General features: G+C 37.1%; 1 protein-coding gene across 1 annotated transcript in view; it reads left to right on the forward strand.

Annotated features, from left to right (window-relative positions):
• ophn1 (oligophrenin 1) overlaps positions 1–12,001 on the forward strand; it is a 31,921-nt gene extending 19,920 nt beyond the window's left edge. Inside the window, exons 16-24 of the mRNA XM_080866703.1 lie at positions 543–601; positions 1,224–1,329; positions 1,461–1,620; positions 2,317–2,464; positions 3,275–3,502; positions 4,415–4,562; positions 5,338–5,388; positions 9,237–9,285; positions 10,992–12,001. Of these exons, the coding sequence (XP_080722829.1) occupies positions 543–601; positions 1,224–1,329; positions 1,461–1,620; positions 2,317–2,464; positions 3,275–3,502; positions 4,415–4,562; positions 5,338–5,388; positions 9,237–9,285; positions 10,992–11,003 (961 nt within the window). The 3' untranslated portion in view covers positions 11,004–12,001. The remainder of the gene's footprint in view (positions 1–542; positions 602–1,223; positions 1,330–1,460; positions 1,621–2,316; positions 2,465–3,274; positions 3,503–4,414; positions 4,563–5,337; positions 5,389–9,236; positions 9,286–10,991) is intronic.
• Positions 12,002–17,288: the final 5,287 nt, after the last annotated feature.

Raw genomic sequence — 17,288 nt, forward strand, 5'->3', positions numbered from 1 at the left:
TCAATTCATGCATCACCTCATGTCATCATAACAGAGGTCTGTCTTCCAGGAAAGAACAGTTTAAAATTAATGTAATATAGTATTGGCCATACTATATGATGTATTGCTTGTCTTTGTTTAATAATACAGAAGACAAAGACCTTAGAAAATAATCGCATATCGCATCGCAATCGCAATATTGGGGCAAAAAATCGCAATTAGATTATTTTCCATAATCGTTCAGCCCTAGTCCAGGGTCAGATTTGTTTATATTCTTACATGCACTTTTGTAAAATATATAATCACAGGGTTGTAAAATCCCCAAAGTATTTTTCCAGCATTGATTGTATAATATTTACAGATGTGGATCTGCACATCTGAAACACATTTTTATTACCACATTAACAAATGTGGGCTTGACAGAAGATGCACTCGCTTTCTCTCGCTCTCTGTCTCATTACTTTCTAGTGTAACTCTATACTGAGGGAATGCTGCTTTTTGGCTTTGTCGTGTTTTTAATGTGGTGAGTTATATTGCACTTGTGTGTTCTTATTTATTTGCAGGAGTTTGTCTGAACCTCTAACGACCTACAGTCTGCACAGAGACCTCATGTGTGCTGCAAGTAAGACGTGTTTTGGAAGTGATCCATTGCTAAGACCGGGGAGGTTATGTTCTAATGTGTGCCTCCTCTCTAAAATCTTTCCTTGAATCTAGACTTACCAAAGGCTTGTGTTATGTATATTAACATGGTCCAATCCAGTTGGTTTTCTGTTTAACTATGCCAGGGAAATGGAAAGTTAAAGAGTGACATGTGCTTTTTGCACTTGTACTTCTTTAAGTACAAGTGCAACACTATACAACTCTGGACACTAAAGGAAATCTGAGACTCCTATTTGTTTTTATCTGCCACACAGCAATACTGTAAAAACCAAGAAGACGATGACTTTAATAGCATCAGCCTCATTCTGTCAGGATGTTGCATTAAGGCAGCTGGTGGCCTCAGGTTCCTGGAAATGCCATTCATTATAGGAAATGGGGGGCTTCTCGTTATATGGCCTGACATTCTGGAGACACTCTTTTATTAGTTTCACGACGGTGCAGAAAGGCTGTTGCCCAGTCCATGCTCTCTCAGAAAGTGATGCTGTTTTTGGTTGTGATTAACACAGAACGATTGATTTTATTGAGATGACATAAAAGGAAAATGAAATGATCATGATTTCTATAACTTCTTGTCTGTGTGACAGAGTCAGATAATCTGGACATTCGACTGAGTGAAATCCATTCACTTACCTACAAGCTGCCAGAGAAGAATCGGGAAATGCTGGAGATGCTTATAAAGCACTTGGTGAAGTAAGTGCGAGCTTACTCGAATGCGACTTGCACTGCAGCTCTTCCTGTCATTCTAGAAGGAGCTCTGTTCGTGTGCCACTGGCTGTTTTGAGTTAGTGTTTTACTCAACCCAGCCTTCCATTTGTTGACAGCGTGTGCAGCCACAGCAACGAAAACTTGATGACTTCTTCAAATATGGCGGTTATCTTTGGGCCTACGCTAATGAGAGCAAAGGAGGAAACTGTGGCAGCCATGTTGGATATCAAGTTCCAAAATATCGTGGTTGAGATTCTGATAGAGCACTGCAAAAAGGTACGGCTGAAGTGATGTCGTTCACCCAGAGAGTTGTGAGACCATTAAAATTCATAGGTATATTAAGCTATTACTGTTGGTGCTTTGCTTAACGTAAAGTAAGAAAAAGGGGGAAAATTGAAAACGTGGCTCAGTCCAAAGGTAATAAAATCTACCTACCAGCACTTTTAAAGCCAACTAATCAACATGTTGCCTCCTTTGTTTTGGAGTGTAAAACACAGCTGAGGATTTCTTTCCAAGCTCTTCTTTTTTTTGTCTTGGCAAGGCTGCTGAAGGCTTTGGAGTTTCCTGTACATAACTGCCAGTAAAACAGCAAATTGCTGTTTTTATGGTTTGGGTTTTATATGAGTTGACTAAAAAAGTCCTCAGGACTGAGCCAGGCTATCTGACTGTCCTGCTGGTTGCTCTACATCTATGCTTTTAAAGCGACTTTGCGTAGAACAAGCAGCTTTGTGTTTGTCACCGCTCTAGTCATTAAGTTACTACTTTGGTATTTGTGCTTTTTTTTTCTCTCTTTGTTGTTCTATGTTAATGTCATTCGTAAGAAAAAAAATACTTTTCTAGTTTATTTTTTTCTTTTTCATGTAAAGACTTTTTACTTCTTTCAGCTGAGACTCTGTGGAGCTGAAAAAGTAGCCAGTGAACTAAAGTGTTACTGTGACTTTTTTTCTTTTTCTTTTTTCAATATGGTTGCAGATCTTCAGTCATATGCCAGAGGACAGCACTGCCCCACCTGTCCCTCCCCCGCGGATCAACCCGAGAAAACGGCAACCCATCACAATCTCCAAGCGACCGGCTCGTGTTTATCAAGCTCTTAGTCACGAGCTTTATCAGCACACTGAGAGTAATTATCAGCCTCTCTTAGCCTGATTGTCACCATCATCCTCATCATTATCCCATGCTGTCTTTGCTGAGCATACAGTAGATTTTTTTAAAAATGTTGTTTTAAAATATATTAATTAATTCATTTTATTCTTTAAAAAGACTCGTACCACAGCGTACCTGCAGGGTCATTTCTTGACATTTTCGAAATAGGATTTATTGGTGTGTGTGTGTGTGTGTGTGTGTGTGTGTGTGTGTGTGTGTGTGTGTGTGTGTGTGTGTGTGTGTGTGTGTGTGGCAAAGCAGTTATTACATACTTCAAAACTTGGAATTTGTTTGTTAAATTCTATTCTGTTTCTCTTCTATTATGATTCTCTATCTGTATCATCTTCAAATGTTGTTAGAAAATAATTTGGTGCTTCCTTTTTTAAAAAATAATTAATTTTGAGCACAAATAAATGTATCTACAATTTGATCTCACGTTAATCTTTTTTTTTTTTTTTTGTCAATTACTCAGGCTAAATCATTCAATTTACTGCTTTATTGAATCTGTTGCTAAGTGAAGTGGCTGTAACTCTTGTCTTTTCATAGACAGTGCGAGAGAAAGTTTGGGTGCATGCAGCTTGCTATGTTTGCATTGTGTGCGTTATGTGGCCAAATAACATGGTTATATGGTTAATCCAGAGCTCGAATGATCAGTTTCTGTGCATTGTAATTATTCTAATAATAGTACAAGTTTACCAGATTAACGTCACAGAGTAAAATATTTCCATATAACTTCATGCTTTTAATTTACAGCAACCAAACTGTTAATGTTGCTTCTTTGTAACAGATGGTCAGAGTGACAATTCCAACGTGGATGATGAAAACCCAGTGAGCCCCACTCCCATACAGCGTCAAAGGAGACAAGTATTAGTACCCAGAGCAGCTATCCGTCAAGACAGGCAACCAGAATCTGATGCTTCTTCAGCAGGGAATGGGGAGCCTGGGATCTACGTGAGCAGGGTGCCATCCTTTCAGGGCAAAAAAACACCTGCAAAAGGAGCAACCACCAAAGAAGGTGATTTAATGGAAAATTCCCTATCTCATACATGCTCGTCAGCAATGAAAAAAGGCCTCTTAGAGGACAGAGGGATACACAGAGTATGAAAAGCAAAGTGGTAGTTTATTATGGCCAAGATCTGGGTAGTCGAGTCTGGAAGAAAATGTTCAACATTCTCAGGCAATGCATGTGGCTACATGTAGCATTTAAAAATCATTAATCTTTCCCATTGACTTGCTCTTTTATCATTAACATGTTTCTTTTACTTTTATACTAATAGTAACAATCATGCCTATTGTGTTGGTTTACGACTTTGTGTGTTTCAGCTTGTACAACGGCTGTAACTTTGATGCCACTGTGTCTGTCAATTTATTATTTAATTATACACTGCTATAACCTTGGGAAGTAAACAAGTTTAAACTGAGCTTTTTATTTGTTTAAAAAGAACTCTATGGCAAGAAGCAATCATAGTAGAAGATCTCCAGAGTTAATTTATGAAGCAGAGTGTTATGCAAGCATTTAGAGTGAATGAAGCAATGAAGCATGGCAGTCGCTTGGTTGCAGATTTTAAGCTTTTTCTCATTTGTTAACTGTCCATCATATGAATTGAAGAAGTATTGATTTTAGTTACCAGTGGCCTAAGATGGCCCATTTATAGTATTTATGCACTCATAAAAGCCTTATTTGATGAAAAAAAAAAATCTATTTAAGCAAATGTTGATTACACTATTTTTCTACAGCCTGTGGTGTTTAAAATATCAGTATTACATGACATCATTTCATGCTTTCACTTGTAATGTCAAGTGTATTGTCTTTACTGAATATATCAGGAGTTTATCTCAGATAAATAACTGCACAAATGCACTTTATGTGAACTAGTCCAACCCACAATCTCCTGAAATCTCCTGAAAAAAGGGTTATTTTTTTCAGGAGATTCTGATGGTCTGACCAGAACAAGGTCCACGGAGAAACAGCAGATTTGTAGACCCCCAGTTAGGCCTCCTGAGCCACCGTCCAGGTTCCCCGCTCCACAAAAGCTTCCAACTGCAGCCAGCAGTGAGGGCACAACCACATCCTAGTAAGTACTCTTCATACATGCAAAAGTCTTACAACACATGCTTATATATTTAACTGCAGTGTGTGCAAAATTATTGAGCTTAAATTGTGGTTGACATGAAAATTCCAGTAACTCAGCAGTGCACAATGCCACGTTAATTAAACCACAAAATAATAGTTATTATGACACTAATGCTGAGAGACAGGCCACAAGTTGGAATAAAAACAATGAAACCACAAATCTGTTCTGTCATCGCTGCAGACTACTGATAGTGATGTCATCATGATGTCTCTTTAAGATACCTTGCACAGCACATAAGTCTTCAGTTAATGCCATAGAGCTATACAGCTGATTGAATTAACTTTAGGAACTGTAATGAAGCGTATTGTGATTTTTTTTTTTTTTTTTTTTTTTTTTTTTTTTTTTTTTTTTCTCTCCACCTCTGGAAGTGGAAAGAGAACAAAGACAGAAATAAAAGGATAGTTATGAACTAGGCTCCATTCATCAGGTGAAAGGAACATGACTGCAGCTCAGCAATGTTTCTAAATAAGCAACTGTTTGCTTCAAAAAAATTGCCACATTACTAAATAAAGATAGTATCTGTTGCTGCCTCCAAAATAAGATTTGTCAGATTTAAGTTGTTTTTCTTGTTAGAGTATAATAATACAGAGCATGTTGGCTCTGCTTAAAATAAATGACCACAGCTGCAACAGCAATGACTGATGGCAGTTTTAAATCTTAAATGCATCATATTGTCTGTGTACAGTGTCAACATCTCTACTATTTTTTTCCCCAGCGTTGCATCTAAAACAAAGTTTTTTGAAAACGCCTCCAGGCAAGTCGGCAGGTATGTAAATGCTTTCTTATCAGGTATGCATGCATGTACCGTAATTGTCGGGCTATAAGCCGCTACTTTTTGCACAAGCTTTGAACCCTGCGGCTTTTAGTCAGGTGCGGCTTTTCTATGGATTTTCCATGATTTTTGTGATATCGTAAGACGATTTGTTTTGTTTGTTCCGCTGTTGTACGGCACTACGTTGCCTGGCGGAAGGATCGGGGTTCAAGAGTGGTATGTTAGTCACATGTCCGTCCGCCAGGCAACGTAGTGCCGTACGAAGTAGCGCGAAAAACAAACTTCAAAGTAGCGCTAGGCATTCAGCGGGAGGCGTGGATGACGAGCGGCGATAAACTTGCGAAAAGCAAGTTATGCCCAACTCCACCGGTGGATTCTGACAGCGTGGAAAAGTGCGAAAACATCCACGATCACCAACGGATTTTGAAGGGCTGGACTGCTGCATGATGGAGAGGACACTGCCACGGCCCTTCTGAGGGTGTTCGACTCTGACACTGACAACGAGGATTTCTTTGGTTTTGAAAGTGACAACGAAGGAGAGAAGAGTGGATGACGAAGCCATCCTGAGCCTGTTCGTTTCCGACATTGGAGAAGAGGACTTTGGTGGTTTCAGTGCGCAGGAAGAAGAGAAAGATGGTGGTGAATGACTGACTTTTCTTCTTGTTAAAGCCGTGTCACTGCACCTGAGCCTAAAAGGTAGTCTGAATCTATTTTTCTGGTGTGCTGTAGGTTACTGTTATGTACTACATGTGCAAATATGTACCCATAACTTGTTTTTCAAAATATTAATAAAAGGGGTGTGTCTCCAAACAGCCATCTCTTTCCTGACAATTCCCTTTGTGCATATTCTCTTACATATGATAAGTCAACATTGAAACACCTGCGGCTTTTAGTCAGGTGCGGCTAATGTATGTACAAAACAGGATTTTCCCCTGATTTTAGCTTGTGCGGCTAATATTCAGGTGCGCTTTGTAGTCCGGGAAATACGGTATATATTTTTACATGACAGCTGATGTTCATTTAAAAAAGCTTAGCAGAAGGTGAGACTGATTTAACAAATTCATGTGTACAACTCATTGTCTGTAAAGCTGTGTACATGTTGTTTTTTCCCTGTAAAATTAAAGACAGTCAGTCAGATCATAAATAGCAATCTTACTCCTAAGACAATGCCATGATTTTCTGAACTACTGTTGGACAGCTGGACACAGACAGCTTGCAGCTAAATACAATCAATGCTCTAGAAGGCTCTCAAAAACCCACTCAGCATTGCAAAATCTTAATTACATTTTTGAATAAATACTAAATATGATTTCCTAAACTCTGAAATGAGATTAAATTTTGTACTGCAAGCTGTAGAAGAATAGTACCCTGTATTGTTAAATGTGACACATTTAAGCAATGTTAATTAAAATGGATTGCCCTTTATTAAAAATAAATTATGTGCTTTTAGGTGTTGTTTGCAAATGCAGAAGAAGAGCTAGGGTTTAAAAATATGAATAGCTTGCATATAGTAAAACCTTGATTTGACAGTTACAAAACCATGATATAGATATTGGTAAGTTTTGAGTTGGAAAGGTTTGGACACAGTTATTTTGAGGGCTGATCTAAGTAATTGCATACGTCTCTGTAATGGTTTCCCTATTAATATACAAAATAAACACAACGTGATTTACTATTGTTTGCAATAGGCAAGGTAACACGTAAAAAGCAGCCGAAGGTTCAAAGTTTTAATTTTTTACATTAATGTGCAAAAAAACAGTTTCATTATTCTTTTTTTTCTATGAATCCTTAACTTGAAGATCTTTTGTTTTGATACAAACAGATATGTTGGTAGCGTAGTGGTTAACACGTTGGCTTAGTAAGCGAAAGGTCACTGGCTTCAATTTCAGCTGGAAACACAAATCAGGAAGGGCATCCAGCATCTATTCTGTGTCCTTGCTCTCATCTCTTTACCCTGACCCACACACAATGGCTGCCACTCCCTGAGCCTGGTTCTCCTAGAGGTTCCTTCCTGTTAAAAGGGAGTTTTTCATTCCTGCTGTCACCAAGGGCTTGCTTTATAGTGCTGATTGTTGGGGCTTTCTCTCTACTATTGTAGGGTCTTTACCTTACAGTATAAAGTACCTTGAGGCGACAGTTGTTGTACCTCGGTGTTATATAAATAAAATGTAATTAATTAATACATTAAAATGTTGACATCGAAAATGTGCTAGAATAGTGTTCCTCCTATTCAGGTGTCACTGAATGTAATTTGGGATTACTGTTGCCCAAAGCTGGCTCTGTGTGAGAGTCTTTTCTTTGACTTTTATAAATACCTAAAGCATCATGCAACATACAGAAGTAATTTGGTGAAGCATTACTATGTGGATCAGTTGGGATCTGATGCTTGGCTATGTTTTGTGTACTTGTAAACAACCGCAACATTTAATAAAGGACACTTTGAATATGTCAAATTTATGCATGTGTGTTCGTAAGTGTCTGCATTGTTAGTCGGATAAACTTTCCACTCCTACTTTTTTTTTCCCCAGTTGCGATATCACTCTGATTTTTCCAACTTGGTAAATCTGTCACTTTGTGTGTCAGGTGTTCTACTTTTTGGATAATTATTTATAAATTCAAGTTTACTTGGTTTGCTCTCATTTGGAGCTTGCAGACTGTGTGTTACGAGTGTGTGAGAGAGAGTGTGTGAGAAATAAAACAGCCTCACACACACTCGTGGAGAGATGGAAAACCTGTTCCTATGGGCTCTCTTAGGCTGCCCCCTTTCACAGTCCCTTTTGTGAGGTGGAAAAAGACACACATGTTCTTTGATTTGCAAGTTAAGGTCCTTGCCGTTCACCCTGTAGCTGCTATAAATAAACAGTGTCCAAATGGGAAGAACTAGTGGGAGTGTTATCAAAGAAAGATTATATCCTCATTGTTCTTTAGAGCGTTCCCTTTGAAATTGATGTTCAGTTTATATAAACACGACAAAAAGGGAGGCTAAGCAGCTCGTAAACATTCAGTTTTTGAAGATGATGTCTTGGCTTTGTCAGGACATCTTTTGGGGTGTTCCAGCTATGCAGTGGCTAGTACCCAGTTGGTGCTGGCTGTCTGATCCCACAGAAAGTACTGGAGCATAAACGTAGCGTTTCCTGTATATGTGGCTGTGTAGAGTAGTTAGAGCAATTTTGAAATAATGAAAGGACCTAATTAACTGAGCTAGACTGTGGTGCAACCTAGGATAAGGTGGATAATGGAGGAGGTGGATAATGTTTACCATATGACATGGATGAATGTTCCCGGTCATTTACCCGATTAGCAGGTGTCAGTGGGAGGCAGTATAGGAAGAATTCAAACCAGAGGAGAAACTGTTTTTTTCTCATGCCAGGAAGCCTTGGATCCTGACATGTATGCTGAAGTTAAATTTAACACTTCACTTTTTCACACCTTCCTAAAATTGTTGGGGACAGCAGACACCCGTTCATGGCAGAGGTATGCCCTGATTGCAGACATCTCTATGAGCATGATGAAGCGAGACTGGTTTGAAAAACATATCAAGAGCTCAAATTGTTATTTGGCTTCTGAACTGCCCAGATTTCAGTCAGATCTAATATCTGTGGAATGTGCTGGGGAAAGAAAACAGCACACAACTTGCAGAACATGGATATGTGCTACTAATGTCTTAGCACCTAGTGTAAGAAATGTTTTGTAAAAACAGTAAACATTCTGTTACAGATTATTGTTTAATAGAATTACATTCACAACAAGTTGTGAAAAGCTGGTGAAATAGTGTTTTAAACCATCTATGTGTTTGTAATGTTTTTGTTTTTGGTGTTTTGTTTTTTTCTCTTCTATCTTAGTCCAGCGGGTTCACCATCAACATCGGCAGTAACGACGGTAAAAAAAGAGGTAACATTAAATAGATGTATTCAGTATTTGTAATGCTCTTCAGTCTTTCTCAAAGTAGTAAACTGACATACTGATGCTTGTGGGGGATTCACCTGCCTTCACATTGTAACACACTGGGTACCACTTTAATGCTATGTTAACATTTTAAGTTTCTATGTAGTAAGGTGTAGTCTGTCAGCTCCGGAGAAGAAGAGAAGCTTTCATATTGAATACGTTTTAATGTGTGTTCAGTGTCATTTAATGTACATTTAAATGCGAAATATTATTACTTTTTTCCCGCTTTTTCCCCAGTTTCTTCAACTCCTTGTGTTAAAATATAATTAGAAACAGTTCCTGACCAGGCGTTAGTATGTTAAAGCTAAGTGTATTATAATGTGTATTTTGAATTTATAGTGTGTTAGTTGTGATTGTCCACATGCTCACTTACACTCTCACCCATTACAGATTGGCAGCAAATCACGATGCTCTCAGTTGATGGATGTACAGTGCTGTGAAAAAGTATTTCCATCTTAAGTCTCCCAATACAAGCACATAACCTTAGCTACGGAGGCTGCTGTAGGACAAACACCTTTATCAGAATTTAAGACTGTACTCTGTAACTGCTCCAGACCACCAACATGTTTCTACTACTATTTCTGTATAAAAAAACTTTTTTGCACACACTCAATTTGAACATATTTGAATAATATGAAGTATAATATGAAATATTTAAATAATATCAACACTTTATGTACTTCAGAGTTTTAATTTTTACCCTGGATCAAATATAAAAACTGGCCACCGTTCATCTTCGGTGAGTGCAGGTTGTCAGCCTACTGTTTATCTCAGATGTCAACATGTGTCCATTTCTGTTTATTTTGGAGGAGAAAATTCCCAAAGTATGAGTTGATGAGTGAAAACTGTCCACTGACAGTTGTTGCTAAGGATATCATGAACTTTTCTCTCAGTAAGCATTGCTGTTTTTTGCCACTGTTAGCCAGCGTTTGAAGTATATCTAACACGTGGTTTTTTTTTTTTTTTTTTTTTTTTTTTTTGTTTTTTTAAAAAAACCACTTTAGCCTAACATTAGCTGGCATAACCAGCTGTTGTTGTTTAGCCGGCTCAGCTGTCTGGAGATGGGACGGTTGCATGTCTAATCTGCTGACAATTTCAGGAATGAATAAATATATTTATGCACTGTTTTTGTACGTTAGAGCCCTGACTGCAGTTCAGAGGCTTGAGGTGAGGAGCAAGAGCAGTGGTGTTTGAGGAGAAGGAAATGATTATAAAATGATGATGAAAATATATCCCCATTACACAAACATATACATTATACATGACCGTATGATCATTTAGCATATGTACAAATGTTAACATTATAGCTTGAGCTAGTTATGATCTATCCTATGGTCTGTCCCAGCCCTACACTGTATATTTTTAATGGATTCATTCACTGTTTATGAGGACACATTCCCTCAATAAATGCAATAATAATATTAAAATTTAGTTGACGATCTGAAACGTGTAACTGTGGCAAATATGCAAAAAAAAGTACATACAGCTTCTGTACATCACTTCCTGGTGTAGTATGACGTTTGTGTAGTATGCTGTGCAGTGGATGAAGTTTACATTTAAGATTTCAAACAGCAACACCAAACGACTGGTGACTAAAATGTTCTTACATTCTTTCCATATTTGAAAGAGGCTGTCTGTGTTCCTTTTTCTAGGAATTTAAGTGAGGAAGATGTGGCTGACATCATGTGACCTTTGGGAGCACATCGAGCTGGAGGGAGTCACCACTAATGAACTTAAATCAATCCAGTTTGTGTAAAAATAGACTGAGGAAATAGCTCTTAATTGAATTACTTGGTGTAAGGATCTTGTTGTGAAGCGAAGCCGTAGCAGACTGACTTTTTAAGGAGTTCGCAAAGTTACTGGTTCTGTGTTCAGTTAGCATTCCAAAGTTAGGCTGGAGTAAAAATAATTTACCTTTGTTTATTTTGTTAAATAAAATCTCTCTTGTCCTTTTACAGTGTTTAATAGTTTGATTTGGTCATGACACCAACTGTGTTTGTCGGGGTAAACTGCAGTGCTGGTTATAACTTGTTGCTAACACAAATCTCCCAAAGAAAACTAATTCATTTAAAACTGCCTAAATTAGTTTAATCATTGTACATTAGTAAATGTGAATTTTTACTCTCGCTAGATTTTGAATAGGATTATGAAGTGGCCCGCGTATTATACTTGCAACAAGAAAAACTACAGTGTGTCGTGTAAGTTCTTTTGCTGATGAGCCAGCTAAAACATTGACACTGATCAGAAAAATACTATTTTTTTTTAATTTATTTATTTTTTTTGTCAATCTGGACAAAGGGTAAGCAAACACTTTGGTTAACCTATTCAAAGTCACTTTTATGAGGCATTACAGAGAAGTACTTATGCCGTCACCTCCGATCTTGTCAGTGTAGTTTGAATTCACACTGAATGTAGTGGTAGCGTTAACGCAGCTCAAACATAAAACAAACTTGACTGTTAGAGTATGTGAAAATAACACTCCAGTGTTTTTGCTTCCATTTCTGTGTTCTTAAAATTGTTATGTAAATTTTACACTTGTGTGTTATGTTTGTTGATATCGTTGTTTTAATTTTACATTTTTTTTAATCCAGCTTTTAAAATTCAGGTTGATTTCTGGTTTAAAAAAAAAAGGAAAAATAAACTGAAGGACTTCTAAACCAGACTCATGAGTAAGATGCATTTCTTTTCCATTCATTACTGATTTTTTCCCCTTTTACCTTCATATGACATCTAATCACTTGTGTGGTGTTGACACCTTGTCAATATTTAACCAAAGTCAACACAACAGAACTGTTGTTGTGTAGCTTGAATGTTTAGATGTGTTTGAAGCCTGGGCTTTTGACTTCACTGGAAGTGTAAATGTACTTGCTTATAACTTAAAACCATGTTTAATATGAGCATCCACTATTATAACAGTATGTGTATATATGTAGTACAGTATGTAGTATATGTACAAAAACACAGCAACAAGCAAAATAGGTTCTTAGTCTTTTAGGAGAGACTTAGTAAAGTCATATAATTGTTTGTCTAGACTTTGATAGAATAAAATGTTCGAAATTTCTGCCTTTACACCAACAACACTAACATTCAGAGCAAATCACAGACGGAAAATAAAATGAAAGGTGAATAGAATGAATATTAGCAACTTGTTCAACCATCAGAAGCTATCTCTGTGTATGCTTAGAACCCCCACCAACCCACCCACACACACTCAAAAGCTAAATTTTCTTTTTAAAGAAGTGAAAAGTTCTTTAAATGCTCAATTAAAATACATATTCAGTAGCAATAAAGTGGGCCCCAATCCTCAGCCCATATAAAATGTTGATGAAGCATCTCCCCTTGTGGAGCTGAATTCCTAAAGTGATCACACAGCGCTATCTGACTACTGCCATTATCTTTTTTTGTAAACCCTCAACCATCCCTTGAAGAGCATAACTGGTCATGTGGCTCTTCTTCCTGTGGAACTAACAAATTCTGGGAATGAAAGAGCACAGTGGGTCTTACCATTATGCACTATGCGGTTATCTGTCAAAGGCACTTTTGCATTGTATTTATGTTGCCGTCCACTCCTCCCTCCGCATTCCAGTGTACACTGCCAGCCATCCCTCCCTACCCCATACCTTGATCCCTCTGCAGTGGATTGGATGGTTGAACTGCATCGAGCATCAATGGAAATTCCCATTCTGATTTCATGCCAATTTAAATTCAAATTCAAATCAAATTCAAATTCAAATTTTATTTGTCACGTACACAGTCATACACAGTACGATATGTAGTGAAATGCTTGGACAACTGCTCGTGACCTAAAGAGAACAAAAAAGGAAAAGGCTATGAATAAGATAGGAAATAAATATGAAAAATTAAAAAGGGTAAATTTAACTAGGAAGGAATAAAATATAAATTAAGGTTAAAAATGAAATAACTGTACAACACAAATTAGAATGAAGGGTAAATTTAACTGGGAAGAATAAGATAAAGATAAATATATAAATTAAAGTTGAAAATAAAATAACTGTACAACAAAATACACAATACACAATATAGAACTATATAAGAATGTATGAAGAAATCTAAATATAAATAAATATATACACAATAACAGCAGCTGTACAAGTATTAACCGGAAATGAAGAATATAGTGACCAGTGTTGTGCAAAACCAAAGTCCAGAAAGTCCAGTGTGTGTGTAAGAACCATATGTGTGGGTCAGTACTGTGTGGTGGTGTGATTGAGAGACCGTATCGCCTGCGGGAAGAAGCTCCTCCTCAGTCTCTCTGTGTTGGTCTTCAGGGAGCGGAATCGCTTTCCTGACCTCAACAGAGAGAACAGTCTGTTGTTGGGATGGCTGAGGTCCTTCACGATCTTATTTAGCCTTGAGTTTCGGTTAATTGCAGCCAAGCGCATGACTCTCAAACGGAGGAGTGCACACAAGAACAAAAGAATGTGTGTTGTGACTGAAAAATCAGCGCTAACGTTTTCCACTCTTGCATTTGGAATTAATTTGTCTGTGTTTTAATGAAGTGCTTATCACTAGATCTGCTCACTGATATCATGGAATTGCATTTAAAGTACATTTAAAGGAGTCTTATGCTTTTAATTATTTTCTGTCTCATATATATGTAGTCATAATGACAAATGTTTATATTAAAAATAACATTATTTAAAAAAATAATTTCAAATAATAAATAATAATCTTGGGTTTTGCGTAAGTAATCTTGACTCCTTTAAACACCCTGCTTCAGTTTTTTTTTTTTCTACTCTTGTCTCAGTCAGACGCCAACAAGAAGGGATGTCTTAATATTGGCTAAAGGTGGCTCAAAAGGAGGGTAAACTAAAGAACTGCACCAAATCCAACTAACTGATTTCAAAATGATATCTTCTGGATATTATTTTGAATTGTGAACTGTGTTGTGATGTCACTCCAGCATAAATTAAAGGACTACTTGAAAAAAGTTGGATTTTGGCCCAAAAGTCTTTTTCATTTTATTTTGCCCCATTGTCTTTCTTTAATGCAGGTTTTTGTAAGTTTAAAATAGAATTTAAAAAAAGAGTAAAACGTGAACCTTTCTTACCCAAATAGTCATCACAAGCACTTTTATTAAATTATTATTATTTTTTAGTTAAAGACAAATCTGTTTTTGAGTTTCAAGGCTCCAATAGAGCGTAGTAAAAAGACTGAAGAGTTTATTTATTCCAAGAAAACATATACCACTTTCAGAGTCAGAAATATTTTAATTGCCTTTAAAAGATGACACCTTTGAAAAACACACATTTTGAAAAAACAGAGATCACAAAAGATATAAATCATACAATAAACAACTTTGAAAGTCAAGTGTTTGGACACAAAAACAGACATCAAACTGATCAATATATACAGTTACTGTCGCATGTACAAAGAACCCTGTTAATATGCAGTACACTGGGCACATATCAGCTATTTCAGCAAAATACAAACGCCATGACCTTCTTTGAGTACATCAGTATCAAAATTTTACAGACGCATCTATGTCTTATTAATGCACTGTTGTGTTGGCTGTGCCCGCTGTGAAATGTGTAGAAAAGCTAAACCAGCATAAAACAACAATATTTAGAACCACAGTTAATTGAATGAGTTCTTAACTGCTGCAGCAGTCTTACATATGTAATATATTTTTCTGTAGACAACATGCTTACTGAAAATTCAGTTTTCTGAAAGGTGTCTTGTTTGCATCATGACGGAAATTGGTTTCTCTGCAACTTCCAAAGGGCCAAATCACCTTTAGTCTAAATCCATAGCTGTCCACTGTATTCTCTTTCCTCCCCTAGTCACTCCGCATAGCAAGTAGTGTACAAGAAGACAAGTTAAAAAAGCATGAATATGTTTATTTGTGCAGATGAAGTTGGATGCTCTACAGGGTTTCACTATAGCTTAGGAATGAATAGGCTACAAAGGAGCTGTGAAACTGACTGTGACAGACAGTCGATCACTGTGTACTGAACAACAATTACACCACCAACCAATATACGATAAACAGGTAATACACGGATGTCTGTGCGTCACTTTCTGTAAAGCAAAAAGTTATCCATACAACTACACAAACACATAATACATGCATCTACAATCTTCTAATGGAATGTGGACTCGTTAAGTGCTGAGTTATAAAACATTATCAAATGAATGAATTGTCAAAAGGTGCAGAAAAGACCACAGATGTTACTTTTGCTGTAAGCACAGAGCAGCTTGATTGTGAGAAGGCAGGATGTGCTACAGTTGAGTCTCAATTACATCAATCAGTTGCATCATATAAGCCATGTTGTAGGCACAGAATGCCTTGCGTTTGAACACTTGAACAGACGTCTTTAATGTAATGTAGATGTGTATAATTGCATCCATTTCTGCAAATAAATGCTTTTCGGCTGTTGATTGACTGCGATCGGTTATCTTCAAGGCATTCCACAGATTTTTTTCCTTAATTTTAATCTCTTAGGTTTGGCAGTGCCTGTCAAGGATTCTTACATTCCACATCCGAGGGCCTTCCAGTTTTTGTCTTGAAAAAAATTGAATTTTTTTTCTGTCATTTGAAATTTGTTGCTCTGTAAAACATTACTGCTGCAATCTAAGATCTCTGGCACCCCGAATCTAATTCAGTATTTGCCTGTATTTGCTGCCATCCTTTTTTGCTTGCATCCCTACAAGACGTTCAGTCCTTGCTCTAGAAACTGACAGCCACAGCGCGAAGCAGTCAGCACAGTGTTGTCGTGCAGACGAAGTAAGAGCTGTGCATTCTACATGCAGCCCTGTCTGTTACAGCTGATGACATTATGTTAGCTTTCGTCTCATGACTCACTTCCCAGAGGCTTCTAATTGGTCACATCTTTGTTTTAGCTTTAAAAATAAGAGCGCTTGTAGCCACATTCAACTTTTAAAATAATGTACGTGGCAATGCCAAACATCGGTACTTTTTAAAGGCACTATATTTACACAGTTCTGCATGCACAAAACGAGACAATGTATCTGTTGTAACATTAGTTGCATAATGAATTAATATTTTCATGACCAAATCATATTGTTCCATTTGATAGAAAAGTCACTAAAGAAAAGAGGTTCATTTTACGCTGACTGTGGGTAAGGAAACATCTTAACAGACGGTCTTTTTTTAACTTACAAAAAAGCAAAAACCAAAACAAAGATATCCAGTCTGCATATTTGCTGTTGTAAAGAGCGGTGGGTTCTGCGTGGTGGTCTGCAAGCCAAACAAGGTCAATGTGCTGCTTAAGATGTCTAAATATTAAAGTATTAAAGTACAAAGTGAGCAGATGATGTTTCATTTAAAACGTTTTTTTCATGACTTTGCTGAAATTTCACACTACGCTATGCTTCACAACAATCACAGTACTGATCATGTTCGAGTGCTGGACAATAAAATTCACAGAAGGCTTGAAATGAATGTGAATCTTTCACCTTGTCTTTAACATGTTCTTGTCTCCTTCTGAAAACATACATCACACGTCAGAAACACTTTAACAATGGGTCAAATGAGCAGAATATACAGCTATGAGGGATTGTATTGTGGTGTCAGAGGCTTCAAATAAATCACTACTGTACTGGATTTATAATTTTTGTAATTTGTTTCTTTATACTTATTGAGGCATAACTAGAATATGGACACTTATATATAAGATTTACACTAATCAGTGCACAAAAAGTGAGATTTTTGTCAGTTCTTGTAGAAGTTTAGGCCTATGACTGTTCACTGGACTGGAATTTAGGCACCAAAGAAAACATCAATGAATCGAGGTAATTGATAAGGAATTTGAATTTCCGGCAGTTCGGAAGTCTGCAAGTTCACTGGTCGGCCGTTTTGCCCAGAAAAGACTTTTACATGTTTTAGATTTCCTGAGCCATTAACGATTTAGACAATATATGTCTTTCAAATCGTTTACTGTATGGCACTATGGTCCTTTATGCTA

Source organism: Rhamphochromis sp. 'chilingali' (genome assembly GCF_963969265.1).
Source record: "Rhamphochromis sp. 'chilingali' genome assembly, chromosome: 19".
Taxonomy (NCBI): Eukaryota; Metazoa; Chordata; class Actinopteri; order Cichliformes; family Cichlidae; genus Rhamphochromis; species Rhamphochromis sp. 'chilingali'.